A 24,255-nucleotide genomic window follows, 5' to 3' on the forward strand; every position below is an offset into this window, starting at 1 on the left:
ATAGATACTACAGACATTCTGGAAGAAATGTCAAAGGCATCAAAAGCTACTCTAGCCATGTAAAATTGGTAGCCATTATTCTGTTAAGGAGCATGGATGACTGGAAAATACATTTGCCAAATGTTCAACGATCTGGTTTATTTGCTCAAGATCAAGAACTGCATTAGAGCTTGAGAATAGAATCCACAACTAATAAATGGTGTTGAAACTGAGTTCTGTCAAATCCTGGACACATTTGAATTCTGTATGTTGTATTTATTTTTCTAGGAGTTACTTGTACAGATAAGAGTAGTCTCCCAATTTTTAAACAAAGTATCTTTCATGACTTTGTGTAAGGGTACCTTGATGAATTCATTTGGTGGTGTTTCAAAATCAAGGAGTTCAAAAAGTTCAGAACAAGGTTCCTCCTCTGTCTCCATCTTTGATGGGTACTGTTTCTCCCATCTGCCTTATAAATCCAGTAAGAGAGGGACTTTCTGGTGGAGATGTGCATCATTAAGCGGGAAGGTCAGGATCAGAGGGTATACCATATAATTCTTCTACTGAGTACTCTGGCAGGTCTTTATCCAAGTGGTTGAAAATATCTGAGTCAGACTGCTCAAAATACTCCCTATTAGGGGAATCAGGGAGTGTGCGTCAAAGGGAACATCAACTGTGCACTGAGGTGCATCAAACTGTAGGACGATGCTCTGAGGCAGGTGATAATTCCTCCACCAATATCGATGTATGCATTGAGTGAGTCCACTTTGAGGTTGATGCAAACGTCAAGCAGGCATGCATGACCTTGTTCTCAATTGATGCTCCATCCTCAGGCTGGGCTGAGGCAGGCATGGAAGCCTTTAATGCCTGCAAAGACTGCAATTGCAGTAGCCTGAAAGCTCCTGGCAGAGTATAGCCTGGTTCTCTTCCTAGAGAGTCAGTGCTGGTACCGGGAGATAATGGTGTGGAAGCAGTCTGTTGTACCAGTTGGTGTGGTGTGGGAAGCCTTGATGTTGAGGCACACCTACAAGGAGACATCATTGGCATGGAAGGAAAATGGTTATCCTCACGTCAATGCTTGTTGTGTGTAATCTTTTATGCTTTGTTTTTTGCCTAGTCTTTCTTGGGTCCCAGGTTCAGGTCTCAGAGGCAGTGGGAATTAAAAGAAAAAAAAAGAGAGAGAGAGACCATAGGCAGATGGTGCAGAAAAGGTATATAATATAGAAATAAGCTTATTATTACAAATATAGAGCATAACTTGGATTACAAAGCAGTTTGTGTGTGTGTATAAAGAAAATGTATTTTTCTTCTGTAAATGACTGAGGAGAGGTGTGTGTGAGAGAGCAGGCAGGGTATGTCCTGCTGAATAAATGATGTGTACGTCTGAATGGGTGGGTGTGTAGGTGTGAGAGACTGAAGGAGGAAGAAAAGAAGAGATAGGTAGGAGGATGAAGCCTATCTTTTATAGATTTGAATTCCCTGCTCAGTTTTTTCCAGTATCTTTATTTGTTTGATTTAATGGCCTTCAGTTGACAAGGAGATATGACCCTTTTGAAGAAATGTTTCTCAGTCAGGCTGTCTGGGTACCTTTGTTCTACTTAAGCACCTGTCTTTACCATATCTTTTGAAAGTCCAGGGCTTAAAGGATACTTCCAAGCACTAAGCAAAAGGTCCTTTTTGGTCTTAAGTACTGGTCTTTAAGCTGCCCAGAAGGTAGAAGGCATCTAGTCTGCCAGCAGAGGCATTCCCAAGGGTCAGATTGTTTAATATAATATCCCAAGAGCCTTTGCTGGCCAAATGCTAACACATGCTTCAAGGAAGTTGATGCCCAAGAGGATGCAGTGGCATGTCTAGAAGGGGAAGAATGTTTGTGCTTCTTAGATTCCTTACGTGCTATGTTCTTCGATACCCAAGGCATTGATGAAGATGATGTAGAGTTCTAACTCTGTAAGGAGCCCAATATCCGATGCTCTGGATATGGTGTCAATGCACCTAGCGCTGATGCCGGCGTCCTAGGAGGTTGGGTGACAGGTTCTGATTCCCCTGCTATGCTGGATGTCAATGCCAATGTGGTATCGAAAAGTTTGACAAATTGAAGTTTCCAGGTTTTAAGTGACCTGTTTTGAATACAAAAGCAGAAACACAGTCATGACCCAGATACTAGACGCACCAATTAGGTGGGTCAGAGACTCAGATGGTCCAATTACATCAAGAGCATTTTTTAAAGCTGATCTATAGTTACCAGTCTGGTCTCTAGAATAAGCTCTGTTATTGTCTACTGTAACCTATTTGTTGTCATGACTAGTCTGTTTTCAAACGATTGTGAATGTCTACTTGTAACCCGTCCTGAGCTTCTGGGAGAACGGGATAGAAATAGAAATAAATAAATAAATAGTGCCTTTGCCACAGAGGGAAAAATGGCCAACACTTAATTAAAGGGCTCAATGGCCCAGGTACTCGAGTGAAAAACCTCCCGAAAATGATCAATGCTCTCAGGCAGAAAAAAAAACGAGGCTCAAGGTGACCCAAAAACCCGAAAAGTTGAAAAAAATAAAACCAAACTCGAGAAATATACAAGAGCACGATAAAAATAAAGAATTATGACAAAAACTTGAAAAATAAGGACAGGAAGGCACAAAAATATCAAAAAGTTTGACTCGCTGAAAATAAAACTGAAGACACAGCTTTTCAGCTCTGTGAAAAACTCAGAACTCATGCTCCCACAAGCCAACGTCAGGCATGTAGACACTGGCATGTGCACGATATGGGCACTGACTTTAAAAACATAAAGCGGCAGTGCACTTGCTAGTGTCCGTACTATGTTCCGTGGATGATGTCGCCCACATGTAAGAATATAATGCCTGCTTGTCCTCAGAGAACAGTATTTAAGAGCTCCTTCTTTGTTATTTCCTGTACACATCTTTCCTCATGTTTAACCACCATGCTTTGTAACAATCTAAATAATCAGCAACATTAGCACAGTGTCTGCCAAAAGATATGGCCAACTAGATCCCCCTCAACAACCTCTCAGATAGACCTAGTTATGTAAGCACCTGAATATTCTCAAGGTGCACAGTGACAATCCATTTTAGAAATGTGATCAAGAAATGGAACTAAAAATTGTTTCTAGTTATTAGAGTACATGCAGCTTATCAAACAGAATTAAGGAGGTAGCCAAGTCCACCAAAGCCTGATTTAAATAGTCAGGACATCTATTTAGGCTTCCAAACTGATTTAGCTATATGAACAACAGTATTAATAATTAGAAATCCTATTGAAAGAGTACTTGCAAGCTGCCAGATAGACCCCCAATGATAGTATATTCTATCATAACAGCCTGCTAGAAAATAACAGCCACATGGCCTATATTTTCACTAGGACTTTTACTTTCATAGAAATCTGGCTGCTATCCATTTTGGCAGTCATGTACTTATTGTTGGAATCAGTCTATAAACACGTCCAGCTGTTGAAAAATTCCAAGATATGTTCATAAACGGAACCACAGAAAAAGAAATTTTTACCCAGTGAGATCAGTGCTCCATGGATTTCCATCATCACATTTCTGTAAAGTTCTTTTTGCCATTCTTCTAACAACTGCCACTCCTCCTCAGAGAAATAGACAGCTACATCACTGAATGTGACAGATGCCTGAAAACAGCAAGTGAAACATGCTCAAAACCTTTTTCTGAAGTGTGATGTTGGCAGCAATGATAATTAGAGGCAAGATAGAGCAGAGAAGCACACTGATGATAATCTCATAAAGCCTTTTCCACATACAAAGCATGTTTTATATGAGCAAGATTAAATTAGACCTTACCTGCTATTTTTTTTCCTTTAAACCCTCCAAATCAGTTTAGCAGACAATTAGGTTTACACATTCCTACCAGAAGATGGAGACTGAGAACTACTGACTTCAGAATGATCTTATAACCTGTGTAGTCCTTAGCTAGGCAGTTTTTTGTGCCAAGAAAGGTGGAAAGACTAACCAAAAAATCCATCTCTTTTCACTGATGAATTAGTCTCCAGCAAATGAAGGAGTGCATAAACCCAAGCATCTGGTCCGGTCTAGAGGAAAGCTAAAGAAATAGCTCTTATAAAATTGTACATGGACATGCATAAAAAGTAGGTGTATGAGCACAGTAAAAGAAAGGTGTAAGATAAAGATGCAATACATAGAGAATTGAGAAGCATGAAAAAAGCATGAAATGAAAAATTAAAAGAGAACAGACTGAATGAGGAAGAATAAAAACAAAATAATCCAGATACCTACAATAGTAGGAACACATTCTTATCTTTAATTTTTATTAGAAATAGTTTATAAATACATGCGGTAAATATTCAGCCAGTAGCAGTCAGCATTGTTTTGGCCACTGCCAACATTAGGCCTGGATATTCAATGCTGGGCCATGTTTGGGCACTGAATATCCGGGTTTGTGCAGCTAGCTCTCTCTTATTCGGTTAAGTGAACTTGATAAATATAGGACTGTTTTATGTAGTCTGATTTGTCCAATTAACTTAGGTGGGGATGAAGACAAATTCTGTTCCTGTATCATTATTTATTGATCGCATCAGTGCCAATTCCTTCTCTAAACTGCCTACAAAATAGCTGGTGTTCAGTATTAGCAGTTAGTGCCATTACAAAGCAAGACCTCAAAGTAATGCTTTTGGAACTCAAACAGGCACTGCAGAAAGAATCAGCAACAAGCATGGCAGAGATAAAGGCCATAATACAGGATTCTCTGCAATGGCCTAGAAGACCTGGGGGTCCCACATGGAGAAAAGTGAATAGCATTTGAAGATCATTCAGAGCAGCTTAGAGGTACTGTGACTCATATAGATATAGCAGCTGGACAAATTGATTCTTCAGCAGAAAAAAAATAGACGATTTAGAAAATCGCTCCCACAGACAAAATCTGAGATTCTACAGCATTCCAGAATCAGAAGTTGAGGAAAATTGTGACGCAATAATCCAGGAACTTTGTTCTAAACTCTGCAGCATTCCAGAATCAGAAGTTGAGGAAAATTGTGATGCAATAATCCAGGAACTTTTGTTCTAAACTCATGGAAGTACCTCTAACTTCAGCCTCAGAGAAAGTGGTGACTACATTAGAACGGATTCCTAGAGCTTTGAGCTTCCCAAAAAATAACAAACCCCACAATATCGCTTGTTTTCACTCTTACCTGATGAATGAGAAAATATTATCCTGTGCCCGTAAGGGAGGTGTTATAATGTACCATGGAATTCAGATAGAAATTTATCAAGACCTTTCCACAACTACTCTAGAGAAATGCCAAGAGTTTTAAAGAAATTACCATCCTCCTGTATCAAGAAAGGGTAAAGTATAAATGGTTATTTCCTTTTGGCCTCTTATTTCTTATCATAGGAAAATCTTATTGAGTTAAAACCCTTCCCTTGGGAGATAAGGTAGCCATAAACAAATCGTCTAAAGTCCTAGGAGTCATCCTTGACTCGGACCTAAACATAAGAAACCAGGTCAGCTCAAAGGTCAAGAAGTTCTTCTTTCATCTAAGACAGCTCAGAACCATTAGATCAGCCTTGAACCCAACAAACTTCAGGACTACTTTAATTCCCTCTACTGCTGTATTGCTGAGGAAGACCTTAATAGACTACAATTGCTCCAAAATACAGTGGCGATGCTAATCTTACGTAAGACCACATATGAGAGGGTTACACCTCTCCTTAAAGAACTACACTGGTTGCCAGCATTTCAAGGTAGCATGCGTGGTACATAAGGCCATATATGGTGAAAACTCGGATGGACTCACATCCGCCATCCAAATCACACAATCCTTCCACAACTCAAGGACAATCCAACAATGGAAACTACCACCCCCCTTTGCACACCATGTTCAAAGGAAGGCTCTCTTTGAGACCAACTTCGAGTTTCAGGGGCCCAGAATCTGGAACAACCTCCTGGGCAGCCTTGACAAACACCCACATACTTCCACAATTCAGGAAAGTACTGAAAACTCACCTTTTATCCTCAGTGCATTGACCTTTCCCATGCAGTCCCCTGCATGATATCTTCCATGCAATTTCTTTGTAATATCTATGTCTCTGTAACAATTCTAATATTGTGTAAACTGCAATGATTCCTAGATGACATTTGCAGGATACAAGAGTTGATATGGTATGGTAAAACTCCTGTGGAAACCCATTCTGCGTAAAGCTGGGCTTTGGAAAGACAATGAACACTGCCTGCTAGACCTCCATGCATTAATCTCGGGGAAATAAGGATTCAGAAATTTCCTCTCATTGATTATTTGTGTATGGATTATACAGGGGAAAACTTATTTAGGTTCATTACAGTTCATGTGTATGGAAAGGAAAGGGGAAGGGTTTCTAGTTGTAAAGGTGAAGGGGAGTGTGTGGCGCAGTGGTTGGCGCTACAGCCTTAGCACCCTGAGTTTGTGAGTTCAAATCCTTTGCTGCTCCTTGTGACCGTGGGCAAGTCACTTAATCCCCTCACTACTCCAGGTACACTAGATAGTTTGAGCCTACCGGGACAGATAGGAAAATATGATAAAGTACCTAAATGTAAACCACTTGGATATCACCCTCACTACGCCACTACTTACACCCATGTATTCAATCCCAGTCCACTACTTACACCCAAGTCCAATCCCAGTGTACTTCTCTCAGTCTAAGATCATTTGCACCCCCAGGCTCAGATCTTGGCTACACCCTTGTGGACTACAAATATTACATTTTATTTTATCTGTTCTATTAATTACTTCTTTCTCTGCCATGCTAGTATTTTCTGCATTATATTGTAATATGGAAATGTTGTACTGGTTTTTTTGTTATTCTATTACAGATGTTGGGGGACCTGATTGAGTTCTATGTACTACTGTCTATACCAGGGGCGCCCAAATGGTCGATTGCAAAGGCCTTCGCATTGCCTTTGCGATCTTGTTCTTCCTTCCTCACCGAACCAGGCCAGGAATGTACAAGTGCCAGACCCACAAGACTTCACCTCCGACATCAATTCTGATGTCGGAGAGGAAGTTCTGGGCCAGCCAATCATTGCCTGGCTGGCCTGGAACTTCCTCTCCGACATCTGAATTAATGTCAGAGGTGAAGGCTTGTGGGTCCAGCACTTGTACACACCAGGCCTGGCTCGGGGAAGCAGGGAGAAATTGGCGTGGTGGCTGAGGGGGAGGGGGTGGCAGGGAGAGGGAAAAAGAATCAGGGAAGTGGAGAAATCGGTGCGATAACTTGGGGGGGTAGGGGGAGAAAGACAGAAATAAAGAGGGGGCAGGGGGAGAGAGAAAGAGACAGAAAAAAGGGGAGAGGCAGAAATAAATAAATATTGGATTTACAGAAGAAGGAAGTACAATCAGAGACTCATGAAATCACCAGACAAAAAGGTAGGAAAAATGATTTTATTTTCAATTTAGTGATCAAAATGTGTCCATTTAAAGAATTTAAATCTGCTATCTATATTTTGCACTATGGCCCCCTTTTACTAAACCGCAATAGTGGCTTTTAGCGTCAGGAGCTCCGAGGGGCATTCAGCACAACTCCCTGCGCTTAGTAAAAGGGGAGGGGGTATATTTGTCTATTTTTGTATAGTTGTTACTGAGGTGACATTGCATATTTTAAAGTCATCTGCCTTGACCTTCTACACCTTACTGCACTAAGCACTTTCAACATCTATAATCAGGTCTCCTGAGGCAGAGTTCGAAACGCGGCCATGTTGGGACCCCCCAAAGCATATTTAAGCTAAGTGAACTGTGTATTTCATCTAAACTACTCAGTGATTTTTGCACCTTACATTTTGATATAAGAAGAAAAGATTTTTTTCTCAGCATTTTTGAATGACTATGAACCTTAAGATCTACACAATTTAACATCAAATCTCAGAGAGTGATCAAAGATACAAGAGGTTGCAATGACTGGAAGGTGAATTCCTATTACAGGTGGCTATTTAGCCTTCCCTTTGGAGTTTCATATCTCTGAGCACCCTACACAAATACAATTGATCACTTTCTTCAGACAGGTCTTCAATAGAAGTCAGTTCATTTTTCTGCAAAGATGGATGCAAGGCAGCAAGTGAAGGAGAGAAAAACAGTCAATGGATAAGAAGGCACTAGGAACATAATTAAAAACACAGAAAAATAAAGTCACCAGACAACAAGATAGGGAAAATGATTTTATTTTCAATTTAGTGATTGAAATGTGTCAGTTTTGAGAATTTATATCTGCTATGTATATTGTGTGTATATGAAAAATGAAAAAAATGAAAAATGAAAAAAATTGAATTATGAGTAAAGGGGTGGGATCTGGGGCACAGCTTGGCTGGGCCTAGGGCGGTGCTTGGGAGGTCTGTGGCTGGGGTACTCATTTGATATTTGTTAGCTTAAAGTAGTTGATAAACACTACTGTAGGCAATCAACCAGCGCCTCTCCTCTCCAGTCCTCTTCCCTGCTGGAACTCCCTACTGGCGTCTCAGGGCCCATCTGGAGGGCCTCTGCACATGCACGGACGTCGACGTGATGATGTCATGCATGCACGTGATGCCATCACGGCGACATCTGCACACTTCCGGGTGCCTTGAGCCGTGGCCACTACCTTTAGTGTGCCCCAAGACACTGACGTAGAACCACCCAATACAAGTGAAATAGAGGCACCTGTAGCAACAGGCTTAAATAAATTGTTCTACTAAAAAGTACCATTAACTGCCAACACTGGTTTCGAAGGATCTCAGAAACAACTCCCCAATAAATTGAAACATATATACAAAGTCTTTCCAGCCCCCAAGGGCTGACAGGTATCCAAGAATCAGTTTGGAGAAGCATAAACAGACTGAAAACTGAAAGCAGGCAAAGGAAGGACAAGGCGGAAGTCTAGAATGTCTCACCTATTTACTGGAAAAGAGCTGACAATAATCTCTTTTTCCAATGTAATAAGCGAGACATTCTAGACAAAAGCAGTCCCCCAAATATCTAGGGTGGGCTTGCCACGCCAACCCTTAAGACCAAGGACCAAAAAGCAAAGCCCTGTCTTGCTGCCGTACACTCTGTAGAATTTGGCAAACATATGAAGTGAAGATCATATCACCACTCTGCAAATCTCCTCAGGAAAGACAGATCTAGCTTCGGCCCACAAAGAAGCCATACTCCTGGTAGAATGTGCCTTGACAGAAACAGGAAACTGTTTCCCTGAAAGAATGTAGGCTTACAAAATGACCCTATGGATCTATCTGGAAATCGTGGCCTTGGAAGTGGGAGTGCCCCGCTTAACTGAATGAGTCAGCACAAATAAATGGTCAGAGAGATGAAATTCATTGGTGACCTCCAAATAACACAGAAGAACTCTGTGCACATCCAGTTTCTTCAACAGGCGGTTCTGTGTCTTGGAACCTGTCAGGTGAAAGGCAAACAAACACACTTCCTGATTGACATGGAAAGCCAAAACTACCTTTGGCAGGAAGGAAAGAACTATCCGAAGGGAAAAACCCCCAACTCTGAAATACGAAGGAAAGGTTCCCTGCAAGACAAAGACTGCTGTTCCAAAGCATGACACACTGAAGTAATGGCGACCAGAAAAACGGTCTTGAGTGTCAAGTCCATGAGGGTAGCATCTCGAAGGGGCTCAAAAAGAGTCTTGGTAAAGCTAGACAACACAAAGTTAAGGTCCAAGGAAGGGAAAGATTGCTTAACCAGTGGTCAGAATCTAGTGATATCAAGAATCTAGTGACATCAGGATGAGATGCAAAGAAAGGCTGACACTCCCAGGAGCTAAAACAGGAGAGCCTGGCTTCTTGGACCTGAAGAGAAGCCACAGTGAGGCTTTTATCCAACCCAGCCTAAAGAAAAGCAAGAATTAGTGAGATCAGAGCTGAATAAGGGTCCACCTGATCCTGGGCACATCAATGTTAGAAGCCCTTCCATGCCTTGGCATAAGCTGACAAGGTTGATGACTTTTTAGACTTCAGAAGAGTATCAATAACCAGGACAGAATATCCTTTATGCTCTAAGGCTGCATGCTCAAGAGCCATGTTGTAAGAGCAAAGTGAACGGGTCCTCCATGGATATCGGACCCTGCATGAAAAGGTCTGTAGAGGCGTTCAGCCAAAGGCTGCGACCCTTGTGCAGCCTCATCAGATCTGAGTACCATGGCCTGAGAGGCCACTCTGGAGCCACTAGAATGACGCGGCCCAAATGAGCTGCGATCCTCTGAATGAAATGGCCGATCATCAGCCAAGGAGGAAAAACATACAGAAGAATCTCTTGAGGCCACAACTGCACCAGAGTGTCGAGCCCCTCACTTCCGGGCTTGGATCTTGACTGAAGAAGCGATCCGCTTTCTTGTTTCTTACCATGGCCATGAGGTCAAAGCAGGGCCTCCCCCAGCGCCCCACTATCGCTTGGAACTGGACCCACTCACCTGGATCCAGAGTCATTCTGCTTGAACTTTGTCTACTCCCGTCATATGTGCTGCCGTCAGCGCTAAGAGACGTTCTGCCCAAAGAAAAAGGTGGGCTTCCTAAGACAGAGGAGTGCTCTTGGTCCCTCCCTGGTGATTGACGTAGGCTAGTGCCATTGCATTGTCAGAGAAGACCTTGACCACTTGGCCCTCCAGAGTCTTCTGCAATCTCGTCAAGCTAGACAAATGGCTCTGAACTCTAATCAGTTAATTGACCACTTCCGCTGAGAGGGCATCTAACACCCCTGAACAAGACAATGATTGCAATGTGCTCCCCAGTCCCGAAGGCTGGCATCTGGCATCACCACCATCCAGGAAGCAATATGTAGTGGTACACCCCTGTGGAGCAACTGCAGGAGAAGCCACTAGTCCATGCTTTCTCGGGCTTCCAGAGTCCAAGGTAGATGAGCCTGCAAAGCATCCCTGTGCGGAGCTCAGCGAGATAACAAAGCATGTTGATGAGGACATGTGCGCCTTTGCCCGAGGAACCACATCCAGCTTGGCATCCATGGATCCCAGAATCTGTAAAAAATCTCATGCCAAAGGAGCAGACCGCTCCAGAAAAGAAGAAATCTAAATCTGCCACCGTGTTGAAAAGGACTCCAAGGTATTCCAGAGATTACATGAGCATCAGATGGCTCTTCCTGAAGTTGACAATCCAGCCCAGATCTTCCAGCACCTGGAGCATCCGCTCCACCGTGTGTTGTCCCTCAGCCGAGGGAGCTCTGATCAGCCAGTCGTCCAAGTAAGGGTGAATCTGGAGACCCATCTTTCACAGGTAAGCTGCCACTACCATCATCGCTTTGGTGAAAGTCCAGGGCGCTGTCACTAGCCCAAGGGCAGTGCTGAGAACCAGTAATGTTGTTCCAGAACATGAAACCACAAAAATTTGTGGTGGGCTGGAAAAATAGGAATGTGCAAGTATGCCTCTGTAAGATTCAGAGAGGCAAGAAACTCTCCTGAGGTCACTGCTGCAATGAGAGAACACACTGTCTCCATTAAGAATAGAAGAATATTGAGAGCCATATTCACGTGCTGAAGATCCAGAATAGGCCTCCAATCTTCTGAGCTTTTCTTTGGCACAATAAAATAAATGGAGTATCTGCCTGAGATCAAGAGGTTGGATGGTATTGGCTCTATAGCTTGAATATCCAGCAAGCGCTAAATGATGGCTTGCGCCCTGAGTGCTTTGTCCAAGCGACTTGAAGGAGAGTCTATGAACCAATGTGTCAGAGGTCGAGCAAATTCCAGCTTGTAACCCGACCGAATAATGTCTAGGACCTACTGGTCGAACATAATGCACATCCAGGCAGGAAGAAATGCTAAGAGCCGGTTCCCTATCTGCAGAAAGGCATCTGTTGGCCTGGCATCATTGATCCTTTCTGGCAGAGGGTGCAGAATGGGAGGTGGAAGGCCTGTAGCCAATTGTCGTCGTGAGCCCTGGGAATATCTCTGCAATATAGAATTTGCATACGGTCTGGAATGCCATGAGCCAAGAAAATTAGAGCAAAAATTAGTGTCCAGAACCCCTGGAGGTTCTGGGTCTACTATCGGGCAGAGTCCTGGGGCGACGGTCCATCACCGAATCCTTAAGGTCATCCAGACCTTTGTCAAACAATAACTGCCCCTCAAAAAGAAGCCTAGCCAAAGTAGCCTTGGAAGTGGAATCACCAGCCCACTAACGAACCCAGAGCATTTGACAGGCAGAGATGGAATACACTGACACCTTTGCCAAAACTCTCAAGAGATCATACAACGCCTCTGTCTCCAGGGTGCGCAGTCGAGAGAGAGAGAAGCGCGTGCCACAAACGACGTCGCCAAAGCAGCCTTGATATCTAAAGTAGCTGCATCAAAAGGTTTCCTAAGGACCACATCCACCCTGCATGTCCTTTAACAGAACACCACCCTCTCTAGGGAGCGAGGTGCGCTTAGGCACCTGCACCACCAAAGAATCCACCCTGGACTGACCCAAAAACTGCTGATACTCCTGTGCCATGGGATACAAGTGGGACATAGCTCTAGCAATTTTCAGAGAACCCTCCAGAGAGTCAAACTGCTCCGAGTCTAGAACACTCATATCAGGGTGCCAAGGAAAGATAGCTGACTGCAAGTGTGTGGCGCAGTGGTTGGATCTACAGCCTCAGCACCCTGGGGTTGTGGGTTCAAACCCCGCGCTGCTCCTTGTGACCCTGGGCAAGTCACTTAATCCTCCATAACCCCAGGTACATTAGATAGATTGTGAACCCACCGGGACAGAGAGGGAAAATGCTTGAGTACCTGATTGTAAAAACCGCTTAGATCAGTGTTTTTCAACCGCTGTTCCGCGGCACACTAGTGTGCCGCGAGATGTTGCCTGGTGTGCCGTACGGTCAGGGCCGCCATCAGGGCAGTACCACCAGTCTAGGGAGAGGGGCGGTCCGCCCCACGTGGACAGGAGAGAGCTGGACGGGGGACCCGCGGAGTTCAATACATCTCGAGCCGCGAGGCTCGTCTTCTGTTCCTGCCTGCCCTGCCGCTCACATATAACCGATCGCAAGTGTTCCCCGATGTCAGTGCTGACGTCGGAGGGAGGGCTTAAGCAAAGCCTGCCCTCCGACGTCAGCGCTGACGTCGGAGAATACTTCCGGTCGGCTATTTGTGCGCGACATGGCAGGCAGGAAGCAGAAGACAAGCCTCGCGGCTTGAGCTTCGTTTTGCTGAGAAAGTTGCAAAGATGGGCTGGGAGGCAAACGCGGAACACAAAAGGGGGGAGGGAGTGCGTTTTGGACACAAGGCATGAACTTGGGAGAGAGGAAGGGAGGGAAAGAGATGCTGAGGTGGGGGAGGGAATGGGTTTTTGGACACAGAAGGCATGGACTTGGGAGAGAGGAAGGGAGGGAAAGAGATGCTGAGGTGGGGGAGGGAATGGGTTTTTGGACACAGAAGGCATGGACTTGGGAGAGAGGAAGGGAGGGAAAGAGATGCTGAGGTGGGGGAGGGAATGCGTTTTTGGACACAGAAGAAATGGACTTGGGAGAGAGGAAGGGAGGGAAAGAGATGCTGAGGTGGGGGAGGGAATGGGTTTTTGGACACAGAAGGCATGGACTTGGGAGAGAGGAAGGGAGGGAAAGAGATGCTGAGGTGGGGGAGGGAATGGGGTTTTGGACACAGAAGGCATGGACTTGGGAGAGAGGAAGGGAGGGAAAGAGATGCTGAGGTGGGGGAGGGAATGGGTTTTTGGACACAGAAGGCATGGACTTGGGAGAGAGGAAGGGAGGGAAAGAGATGCTGAGGTGGGGGAGGGAATGGGTTTTTGGACACAGAAGGCATGGACTTGGGAGAGAGGAAGGGAGGGAAAGAGATGCTGAGGTGGGGGAGGGAATGCGTTTTTGGACACAGAAGAAATGGACTTGGGAGAGAGGAAGGGAGGGAAAGAGATGCTGAGGTGGGGGAGGGAATGCGTTTTTGGACACAGAAGAAATGGACTTGGGAGAGAGGAAGGGAGGGAAAGAGATGCTGAGGTGGGGGAGGGAATGCGTTTTTGGACACAGAAGAAATGGACTTGGGAGAGAGGAAGGGAGGGAAAGAGATGCTGAGGTGGGGGAGGGAATGCGTTTTTGGACACAGAAGAAATGGACTTGGGAGAGAGGAAGGGAGGGAAAGAGATGCTGAGGTGGGGGAGGGAATGAGTGTTTGGACACAGAAGGCATGTACTTTGGAGAGAGGAAGGGAGGGAAAGAGATGGTTGTGTACACGGGGAATAGAAGAAAGGAGAATTTTTGGTCATAGGGAGGGAGTGAGGTACAGATAGTGGCATACCAGGGTGGGGGGGGGCGGACTGCCCCACCCCGGGTTTACGTCCCAAGGGGGTGCACAGCTGGCCACCCTCCAGTGTTGTCCCTAGGCCGGCAAACTGCGGCTCTTTAGCCACTTGAGTGCTACCGCCGCCAACGGTGTTGCTGGCGGTGGCAGCATTATAAAATACTTTCTTTGTGTTTATTTGATTCCTATTCAAGAGAATTACTTTATATATAGTCAATATAGGCACAGAGTTAAATTTTTTAACATTTTCTAATGGTGGTGTGCCTCGTGATTTTTTTCATGAAACAAGTGTGCCTTTGCCCAAAAAAGGTTGAAAAACACTGGCTTAGATAACCTTGATAGGCGGTATATAAAATCCTAATAAAACTTGAAACATAGCCAGGAGGAAATTGTGGACAGAGCAGGCTGAGTGACAAAATTCAATTCCTGCATTGACTCAGAAATGAGGTCAGGAAGAGCTGTGAACTTAAATAAGCACAAGACAGTAGAATCAGTCACAGGATCCAAGAGCACAGAGGGATTCACAGATCCAGCACACAGCCCCTGATCTCTCGCACCGGGAAGCACTGTACCTACACACAAGGGATCAGTAAGACAAACATCAGAATCTGGGTCCCCCAGATCAGGATCAGGCAGCACAAAGGCCGCAGCAGGCTGAGGCAAGAATGTGCCCATAAGCACCATGCCACTAAGAGATGCTGTGGAGACGGATTGAGACTGTTCAGGGGGGAGAACACTTGGTCTGAAACTCTGACCACAAACATTTCATAAATTTGGAAAAGGTGTCTGGCTCCTGGGGCAGAAAGTCACTCTTAGAAGACTTGCATTTACATTTCTTTGGCTGTGGAGGGTCCGTAACCTGGCTGACAGAAGTACCAGCCGTGCCGAACACCGAAAGCAACGACAGTTGCCTTCTGCTAGTCTAGCTGAGCATTTGCTGCTTCAGCAATGGAGAAGCTAATTTGGGCATTGTAGCCTCCCACCCACCACCCCCAGCTGCGCCATGTGGAACGTGGCGCAAGAACACTCCAGAAACACTACATTTGTGCAATCCTGATAAGAATCCATATAAGGAGAGCCTAAGGACTCCATCCCAGCAGGTTTCCAGGCAAAATTTGCAGTTTTGAAGAAGCAGGGATCTTTAGAAAAAATAAAAGATTGCCTAAAATCCAAGATGGCCAAGTGAAACATCCGGAGTGGATTCCTTCCTCAGCAGCATGCAGCTATAGGGAAGTAACCTCACTATTTAGAACGTCTCACCTATTGTACTGGAAATTACTTTGTAATTATTGCATTGCACGACGCCTTTTTTATATGTTGTTTTTCAGCCACTGAAAATATGTGAGTGAAGGGGTTTTTTATGCCCGTGATCACCCCTTACATAGCCTGCCATTTTATGGGAGACAGTGGAATTCTCAGGCTTTCTCCTCCTCACTTTCATTGTCAGTGACTGTTTTCAATGTTGTGGTGAATACCAGCTTTTTCCCTAAGTAGTATTGTCGTTTTGAGTGTTTAGCTTTTTTTGATATCTTAATATTCCACTTTGATAAATTCTACTCAATGAAGGATAAACTGCTAATTTTCAAACATTTCTTTAAAAATATATCTTTTTACTATTAGAAAATTACCTTTGGGAGGGTCACGTGATGCAGCCTACCTCAACAGACGGAGGAAAGGAGAGCTCCCACCCGACTTAATCAGCTTGTCATATCGGCTATTCTACAGCATTCCACTCCCAACCTGTCTCGGCATACAGCCGCCAGCCAGTGTTCCGGATCGAGGCCACTGCACTCAGGAAGCGGACATCACTTTGGTATGCTCATAAGAGCGTCAAAACTGCCCCGAGAGAAGCCTCAATCCCCTGCAGTCAAGATGGTGGCGGAACCCGCACCTTTTACCATCCCGGCGGGAGACTGGATCCAGGAAATCACCCAATCGGTGACGGCGGCTTTGGTGGACTGCCTCAACAAGCTTCGTGGAGGATGTCCATGAAAAATTCAATGCCCAAAACCGGAGGATCGCTGAAGTGGAGCAGCGAGTCTCGGGGCAGGAGGACACGTGTTCGGCTTTGGAGGCACAAGTGTCCATGCTCAAAAAGCAGAGTGCTGATATGCAGGACTGCCTTGAAGAACAAGAAAATATCAGACGCCGTAATAATCTTCAGCCTGCCCGAGACAGTCACCTCTATCGGATCTTCAGCACCTGGCTGCCAGAGAAATTAGGCCTATTGGGCTCTGGCCTGCAATTTGACTGTGAGAGAACCCATCGTAGCAAGCAAGAACCAAGGTAGCAGATGGCAGACAGGTGTGCACGGCCATTGCCCGATACTCCAGCTGGAGAGGCAAGGAGACAATCCTCAAGGCCTTTCGTAAAGTAGGAGCCTTGGAATTTGAGGGGGCGAAAGTGCTTTTGTTCAATGACTACTCAGTTCGAGTAGTGGCACAACGTAAACTGATCTCCCCCTTCTGCACTGAGCTCCACAATAAGGGTGTTCAGTTTGCCCTAGTTTTCCCCGCTAAGCTGCAGGTCTGGAAGAATGGCACATCGGTGACCTTTGCCACAGTGGAGGAGGCCCGCACGTTTGTGGACAATTTGTCTGCTTGATCTTCTCCCTGCACCATTTTTGCTGTTTCCAGTGTGCTGCCCCTGTGTTCTGAAGTATGCATGTTCTTGGACTTTGGATTAGGGCTTTGTCTGTTCCTGTCCTCGGGAGAGACATCGGCGCCTTTGGGATCTGCTTGGGGGCTTACTGGTTACCCCGTGGTCCTGGTCTTGGCCATAGCTAGCTTCTGCGCGGACTACTTCTGGTGCCTCCTGAGACAGGGCCTCGGTCTGTTCCACTGGAGGGTTTTGGGATTGTCCTGCCACTCTTCATAATGACTTAACCTGAGCCCACGTTACTTAATAATGGCAGGGGGTTAGCCATGAGTTAGGGCATGGATTTACATTTCAAGTTCTTTCTTTGTTTGCATTATTTGCCTTGTTGTATACTGGGGTGGGTTTATGGAGGGTGGGGGTGGGGGGAGGACTCCTTTGGGTAGGCAGCGGGCATGGATTTGGGATTGTGTGCAGGGTACACGGGATGGATTGGGGAGGGGGGTTTGGCAGTGGAGGGGAGTGGGGGAGTTTGTCTGGATGTGTGTGTGGAAGTATACCTGGAGGTCTGTTTGTTGTTTGGGGGTTTCTCGGAAGAGGGGGGGGCAGCAGGTGGAGGGATCTGGCATTCCAGTTGTGCTGGCCTGCTTCTGTTGCACGGCCATGGGGTCCAGCTGGGAGGCCCCAGGATGGATGGTGTTGGTGTGTTGCTGTTTGACTTCTCCCTTCCTCCAGGGTGAGTATGGCTGAATTAACAGTGACCACATTCAATGTGGATGGTATTAAGAAAACTAGAATTTTGTCCAGTGTTCGCAAATTGCACACTGATATTGCTTACTTACAAGAAACCCATCTCTCTCGGCTAGAGCATGCCAAACTCAAACGTGGCTGGGTGGGAGAGGTGTTTTCCTCAGCTTTTGGGAGCCGGAAGCGAGGGGGTCACCATTTTGGTGCACAAGAGCTTACCCTTTCATCTCCATAAACACATTCAAGACCAAGAAGGTCGTTATGTAATGGTCCTGGGGGAGCTATGGGGCCGTAAGCTGCTTTTGTTGTGTAATCTGTTCTGTACGCCCCTAATGTTTACAGTCATAAATTTTTTTCTTCTGTTCTGGCTCACACCTTTCGGCATCCTGAGTATCATTTGATTTTGGGAGGGGATCTCAATATTATCGTGAATCCAGGAGTGGATTGTAAACCGCATGAGGGATCAGAATGCTCAAGGGGTGGGTTTCCTTGCCCAGCATTTGGATCTAGTGCATGTCTGGCGCACTCTGCACCCCTATAACGCAGACTTTACCTTTTATTCCTATGCTCACAAGGTGTATGCCAGGTTGGATTACATCCTTCTGGATAAGCGCCTGTTCTCCATGGCCACTTATTCGGAAATTTATGAGAGCACCATCTCTGATCACACACCAGTGGGACTCCGGTTAAGTTTTGCTTCCACAGGCCAGACCTCCTCCTGTAAGTTGCCTCCTCACTTGTACCATGACCCGGACTTCCGCACTTTTTTGAGAGCATGTTGGGTGGATTATACACTTAAGAATGATACACTTGAGGTGCGCCGTTACATTCTGGTATGCCTCTAAAGCGGTGCTTCTGGGGTAAATCATTGTGTATTTATCGGGTCAGCGGAAAAAACAGGAAGGGGAATTACTGTGGTTGTCTGGGAGGCTGCACGATCTTTGGAGGCAGATCGTCTGGAGCTACGAGAGGTTTGAGGTCAGCTTGAAGAGCTTCTTAATAAACGTACAGAACGCTCTTTCTACTATCAACGGTATTAGCTTTACCGATGGGGAAGCAAAACTGGGAAGCTGTTGGTTAATTTGATCCGCCCGCATAAAAAGCGACAGGTTATCACCACTATTACGGATGCCCGGGGTGTACTTCACGTAGGGAAGCGCCAAATCGCAATGTAGTTTGTCCAATACTACCAGTCTTTGTATGGACGTCAGCCTTTGGACAGGGAAGCCCTGACCCAGTTTTTTGCTGCTATGAAACTGCCCCAGTTAAGGGCGGACCAAGTGGCGGTCTTGAACGCATCCCTCACAGCGAATGAGATGTCTGCCACGATTGATTCCCTTACTTTGGCCAAGGCACCGGGTCTGGATGGTTTCGGACCTGAATATTATCGGTTGTTATGGGACCTGGTGGCCGATCCGCTTAGTCGGATGTGTAATGTGGTCACGGGTGTTGATGGTTGCTTTCCCGAAAATTTGGCACACATAGTGTTGCTGCCGAAGCTGGGGAAGGATCCTGAATTGGTGGGTTCCTTCTGCCCCATTTCATTATTGGACCAGGATCTTAAATTACTAGCTATGACCCTGGTGCGCCATTTGAATTGTTTTCTACCAGACCTGATCCACCTGGACCAGGTGGGCTTTGTGCCTGGCCGATATGCCTCGATGAACCTGATGAAAGTACTGGGGGCCATCCATGAGTATGGGGGTGGGGGGGGGCAGTCCGCAGTGGTGGACTTGGACATGGAAAAAGTGTTTGATAGTGTCTCATGGGAGTATTTATTCTGGGTTTTACAGGGCTATGGTTTTGCAGGTTTTTTTCTGAACTGGATCAGGGTTAGGAGTTTTTTTATGTCCTTCCTGAGATTTTTTGGGGTAGTTAAAATTAGTTTTGTATGTCCTTCCTGAGATTTATTTGGGCACTGTACATTAACCCCAGGGCACGCTTGCTCACTAACGGGGGCTTGATGGACATGTTTGGGCTACAGCGAGGGACCCGGCAGGGTTGCCTGCTCTTCCCACTGTTGGTTTTTTTTTTTGGCTACTGAACCTCTGGCTATTAAGATCTGACAGGCCCCTAAGTGTGCGGGAGGTCTTGGGGGGGGGGGGCCATAATGTAAAATCAGCTTGTTTGCAGACGACATTTTCCTTTATTTGGACCGGGCTCCTGCACACTTGCCAGAGGCGCTGGCGATCGTGTGGGATTTTAGAGCATTGTCAGACTTGCAAGTCAATTGTATTGTCTGAGCTTTTGTTACTGGCTGGAGGCCCTGCAGAACCATGGTACGCTCTGCTCCCTATCCCACCCTCGTCCGCTCTTGTCAGATATCTGGGTATATGCTTGAGTACCAACCCTGTTACCTTCTACTCTACGTTCTTCACCACTTCGATCTTATTGGGAAATTGTGCCTGGCATGGCAGGATCTCCCGCTGGGCCTGTTGGGGCGTGTGGCATTGGTCAAAATGGTCCTGCTCCCTAAGTTACTCTATCCCCTTCAAACAGTCCCGCTCTGGCTCCATCGTCAGGATGAACTTCGTTTTAAGTCTTTAATCTCTCGGTTTATCTGGAAGTCTAAGGCTCCTTGAGTAGCTCTGACCAAACTGACCTTGGCCAAGGGGGCTGGTGGGTTGAATGTTCCGGATACAAAGTTGTATAATGTTGCTGCTCTCATGTGCTAGATCCACGAGGGCTATACGGGGCACGATCTGGGTGGGCTGAGGGCTGGTGCCAACCTTTCCAGATTTTTAATCTACTGCACTCACAGCCGGACCATGCCATACACTCTGGGAGCCGTTCCCATTTTTTAAAGCCCTTTCAGCGGGCCTGGCAGTGGTGGCGTCGTCGTCAGGGCTTACCGTCTGCGGTTTCCCCTTATTTGTTGTTCGAGGGTAATTCCGGGTTTATGTCTGGCTGAGGACGGTCGGTGTTCCGGAAGTGGGCTCAACGAGGTTGCCGTCGTATGGAGCAATTACTGAACCTCTCAGAGGCTCCCTTTCCCTCTTTCCAACAGGTCAAGACGAAATGGGCACTTCCCCATACCTATCTATTTTCCTTTCTCCAGCTACAGCATTACTGGACTACTGCACATCGGGAGTGTGAGGAGGGTTGGAGCTCTGGGCCTCTGGATCAAATCTTTGTGGTTACGCCTACTGGTATGTGGTTGTCCTACTGGTATGGTGTCTTGCGACTCTCTTTAAGAGTTCCTGGGATGGGCAAATTACGGGAGAGCTGGGAGAGGGATTTGGGCCACAGCATCCCTGACCCTCAGTTCAAGGAGTGTTTCCGGACCCTCTATCGCTTTTCTAAGTCAGCAGACTATCAGGAAATGCAATATAAAATATTACACAGAGCCTACATTACACGGCATAGGGGGCGCAGTTTGGATTGTGGCCTAGTGATCTCTGTGTCAAGTGTAAATGTAAACCTGGCACCTACATCCACTCGTTCCTTGAATGCACTAAGCTTACCCTTTGGAGGGAGCTCCTAGGCCTTCTTGCATCTGTCCTTCATAGGCCTATCGATGGCACCCTCCTTTTGGGCCTCCAGGGATCGCTACATGACCAGGGATTCTCCCCTTCCCAGTGCAGATTCCTGTACAATGTTACTATGGTCGCGAAAAAACTGATTCCGATATACTGGGCTTCTGTGGATTCCTTCCTGCCCGCTCAATGGTGGCTGAGAGAAATGGCACAATTCGAGATTCTCTCCTATGCTAACTCCCAACGACTGGACATGAGGCATTATGTTGCTCTATGGGGAGGCCTGCTGGACCTTCTTACTACTTAATTGCTTTTTGCTTACACTATCCAGTTCACACTTCTGGTGCACATGGCTGTGGTGCTTCTGCTCCCCAACTGGTACTCCGAGGGGGGGGGGATTCGAAGGAGGGAATGTCTGAGGTGGAGGTAGTATGCATGGTGTATGTCTATTGTGTGCTTTGGATTGTCTGGATTGTATCTGGTTTGACTAAGGATTGCTGGGGTTTTTCTGTATAAAAGTAAAATGTTATGGCACCTGGTCTCATCTGGAGCTGTATTTGTCCCAGGTACAGTGAGTCTGGATCGGCCCGATGTTCACCCTATCGTAGGACTCCGGACTCCTCCCGGCTGGATTTTCTTCTAGGGGGCTGATTGCCACTGCTATATTTTCCATTGTTACTCTTGTTCCTCCTGTTCTGTTGTTTTGCTACTTGTGATTTTGTATCTGGGCCATTTGCCATTCTCAATAAAAATATATTTAAAAAAAAAAGAAAATTACCTTTGTCTCAGAGACAGACAGAGTAAAGCCTTAAAAACTGAAACCAAAAATGGCTGCTCTTGGCACTACTCTCTTCTTGAGATTTCTGTAAAAGTGTGTTATTCAACTTCCAGGGAATAAATGTACCTTTGAGGATCTACTACATTTAAGATCTTTTCTGGTAGATAAGGGTACTTCTTGATTTAGACCAGATTTTACTGCTGCCTAACTTAATTGGTTTAATTGCCTTTAATCAACATGATGAAAGATCGTAGCGTTTAGAAGCAATTAAACAGTCATTTAAAAAAAAAAAAAAAGACAGCGCCTCCACAATTGGTGCCAGAATTGTGACAATAGAGGCAAATATCAGTGCCTAAGGATAAGGCAAGTGTGGTTAATGCCGGAAGTACCCTTAGGCATCAGTAGGTACCTCCATAATCATGATTTTCATCACAGGTAGGCACCGGAAATGTATGCCTTGAAAACCCTGGCCTACATTTCTGGCACCTATCTGTAACATGGCTGCAATTCTACAAATGGCGCCGTCACATGATTGACACGTGATTAACGCCACTTTTGTGGGCAGCTGATGATTTCGGCACCACTTATAGAATCTGAGCATTAATATGTTTTTTTGTATATAGCAGTAGGCTATAAGTTGATAGTTCCTTCTGTTTCTCTAATTATAACTTTCGGCTCCCCGGCTTAAAGCATACTATAGACCAGTGCATTGCAAACTGTGTGCTGTGACACACCAGTGTGCCTCCTGAGATTTCAGATGTGCCGTTACACACTGGCGAGGAGGAGAGTCATCCACGCCGGCTTACTGCCTGCGGGACGTGCCTCTCGTGGCGAGAGGCATGTCCTGTAGGAAGTCAGCCGGCACAGATGACTCTCCTCCTGGCCAGTATCTCTCCTCATCTTCCTGCACCTCCCGGATCCCTCCACTGAAGCGGGTCTTGGCCAGACGGGCCTCCACGTGACATCATCATGTCGACATCTGCGCACTTCCGGGTGCCTTCCGGCTGGGGCATTGGATTTAGTGTGCCGTTGGCTGGAAAGTTTGCGAGACACTGCTATAGACAATCAATGAACAGGTGTTCTCTGATTTTGTTATCTTTTCTAGAAGGGATTTGAAATTGTATAAACAGAAACTTAAATTTAAAAAAGGGATATGAACACAAAATTCAAACTTTGCATTTATTAACACAGAAAAAATTTAATTCCATCATTATAATGCTGCAATAGAAAATCTTTTAGATTCTGTAACCTTGAACAGTCAAGTAACTATTCTCATCTGGTCAAGCTTAATCAAACTAGTTATTTTGGGTTTATGAAAAGCTTAACAAAGAATTTCATGTACAAATTATATTAACAAAATGATGAAAATAAGGTAAAATAATCCCAGCTTGTGCAATATACAGTAGTATAAAAATCCAAGAACTGAATGAAATGCTTTAACCTTATGTGTGCAACTATGCCAACAAATATAAACCTGGAAAAAAGTATTTTACCTGGTGAGGAAATTGTTCAGACATTTTTTCTTTGTTTACTGTATATTTTCCTGATGATTTTACAGTGTTTCAGCTGCAACTTCATATAAGATGGTGGGAAAAAAAGAATTACATATACCTTCCTGTCATTTGACCAGACCTATGGAGAAGAACAAAACTACATAATAACATAACAAATGACAGCAGAAAAATAAATCAAGATAAAATGTTTGTAAATTATTTTCCAGGCACAGAAACAAAAAGGCCTTCATTTTCTTCAAGCACCATCTTCCAGTACAGGAATGGCAAATATCCACTAGGGCAGTGGTCTCAAACTCGCAGCCCAGGGGGCCACATGCACTATTTTGAGGCCCTCGGTATATTTACATAATCACAAAAGTAAAATAAAAGTTTCTTGATCATGTGTCTCTTTAGCTATAAATGACAATATTATTATTAAGACTTAGCTAAAAGGAAAGATTTATAAACTATAAAGAGTTTTACCTCATGCAAAATTGTCATTTCTTTAATAAGACATTAACTATTTTTTTCTGAGGCCCTCCAAGTACCTACAAATCCAAAATGTGGCCCTGCAAAGGGTTTGAGTTTGAGACCACTTCCCTAGGGGCTTCCAACAAATTTGTGCTATTACACAAATTAATTTAAAGTTATCTCCAAAGAAAAAACTGTATATTTCATAATGACCATAAAGAATGATTTGCTATGACAAAGAGATATACCAAGGAAGGGGGAAGTATTGAGCCTAACCCTTGAAGGAGCTTGAGGTTATCACTCAACTCAGACGCAACAGATGCAGTTGGAGAGTGAACCTGGAAGTTCTGCGCAAGTTGCTGAGGTGGTACGTTCAGGGGGATAATTCTTTAAGAAGCCACCTAGAGTTAAGCAGTAATTATGTGCATAAATACTGGTATTTTAGCCATTTATACATATATA

At 45.3% G+C, this 24,255-nt stretch overlaps 1 protein-coding gene across 9 annotated transcripts in view; it reads right to left on the bottom strand.

Annotated features, from left to right (window-relative positions):
- Window positions 1-24,255, bottom strand: part of LOC117361055 (zinc finger protein 34-like) — a 156,173-nt gene that overhangs the window by 109,193 nt on the left and 22,725 nt on the right. For all 9 annotated transcript variants that reach the window (XR_004539583.1, XR_004539582.1, XM_033945868.1 and 6 more), the window contains exons 2-3: window positions 23,323-23,461; window positions 3,501-3,627 (exon numbers count right to left, since the gene is read on the bottom strand). Coding sequence is in view for 7 of the 9 variants with exons in the window: in XM_033945868.1 (XP_033801759.1) it covers window positions 3,501-3,627; window positions 23,323-23,346 (151 nt within the window). In the remaining 2 variants the exon portion in view is untranslated. The remainder of the gene's footprint in view (window positions 1-3,500; window positions 3,628-23,322; window positions 23,462-24,255) is intronic.

Source organism: Geotrypetes seraphini, chromosome 5, assembly GCF_902459505.1.
Source record: "Geotrypetes seraphini chromosome 5, aGeoSer1.1, whole genome shotgun sequence".
Classification (NCBI taxonomy): Eukaryota; Metazoa; Chordata; class Amphibia; order Gymnophiona; family Dermophiidae; genus Geotrypetes; species Geotrypetes seraphini.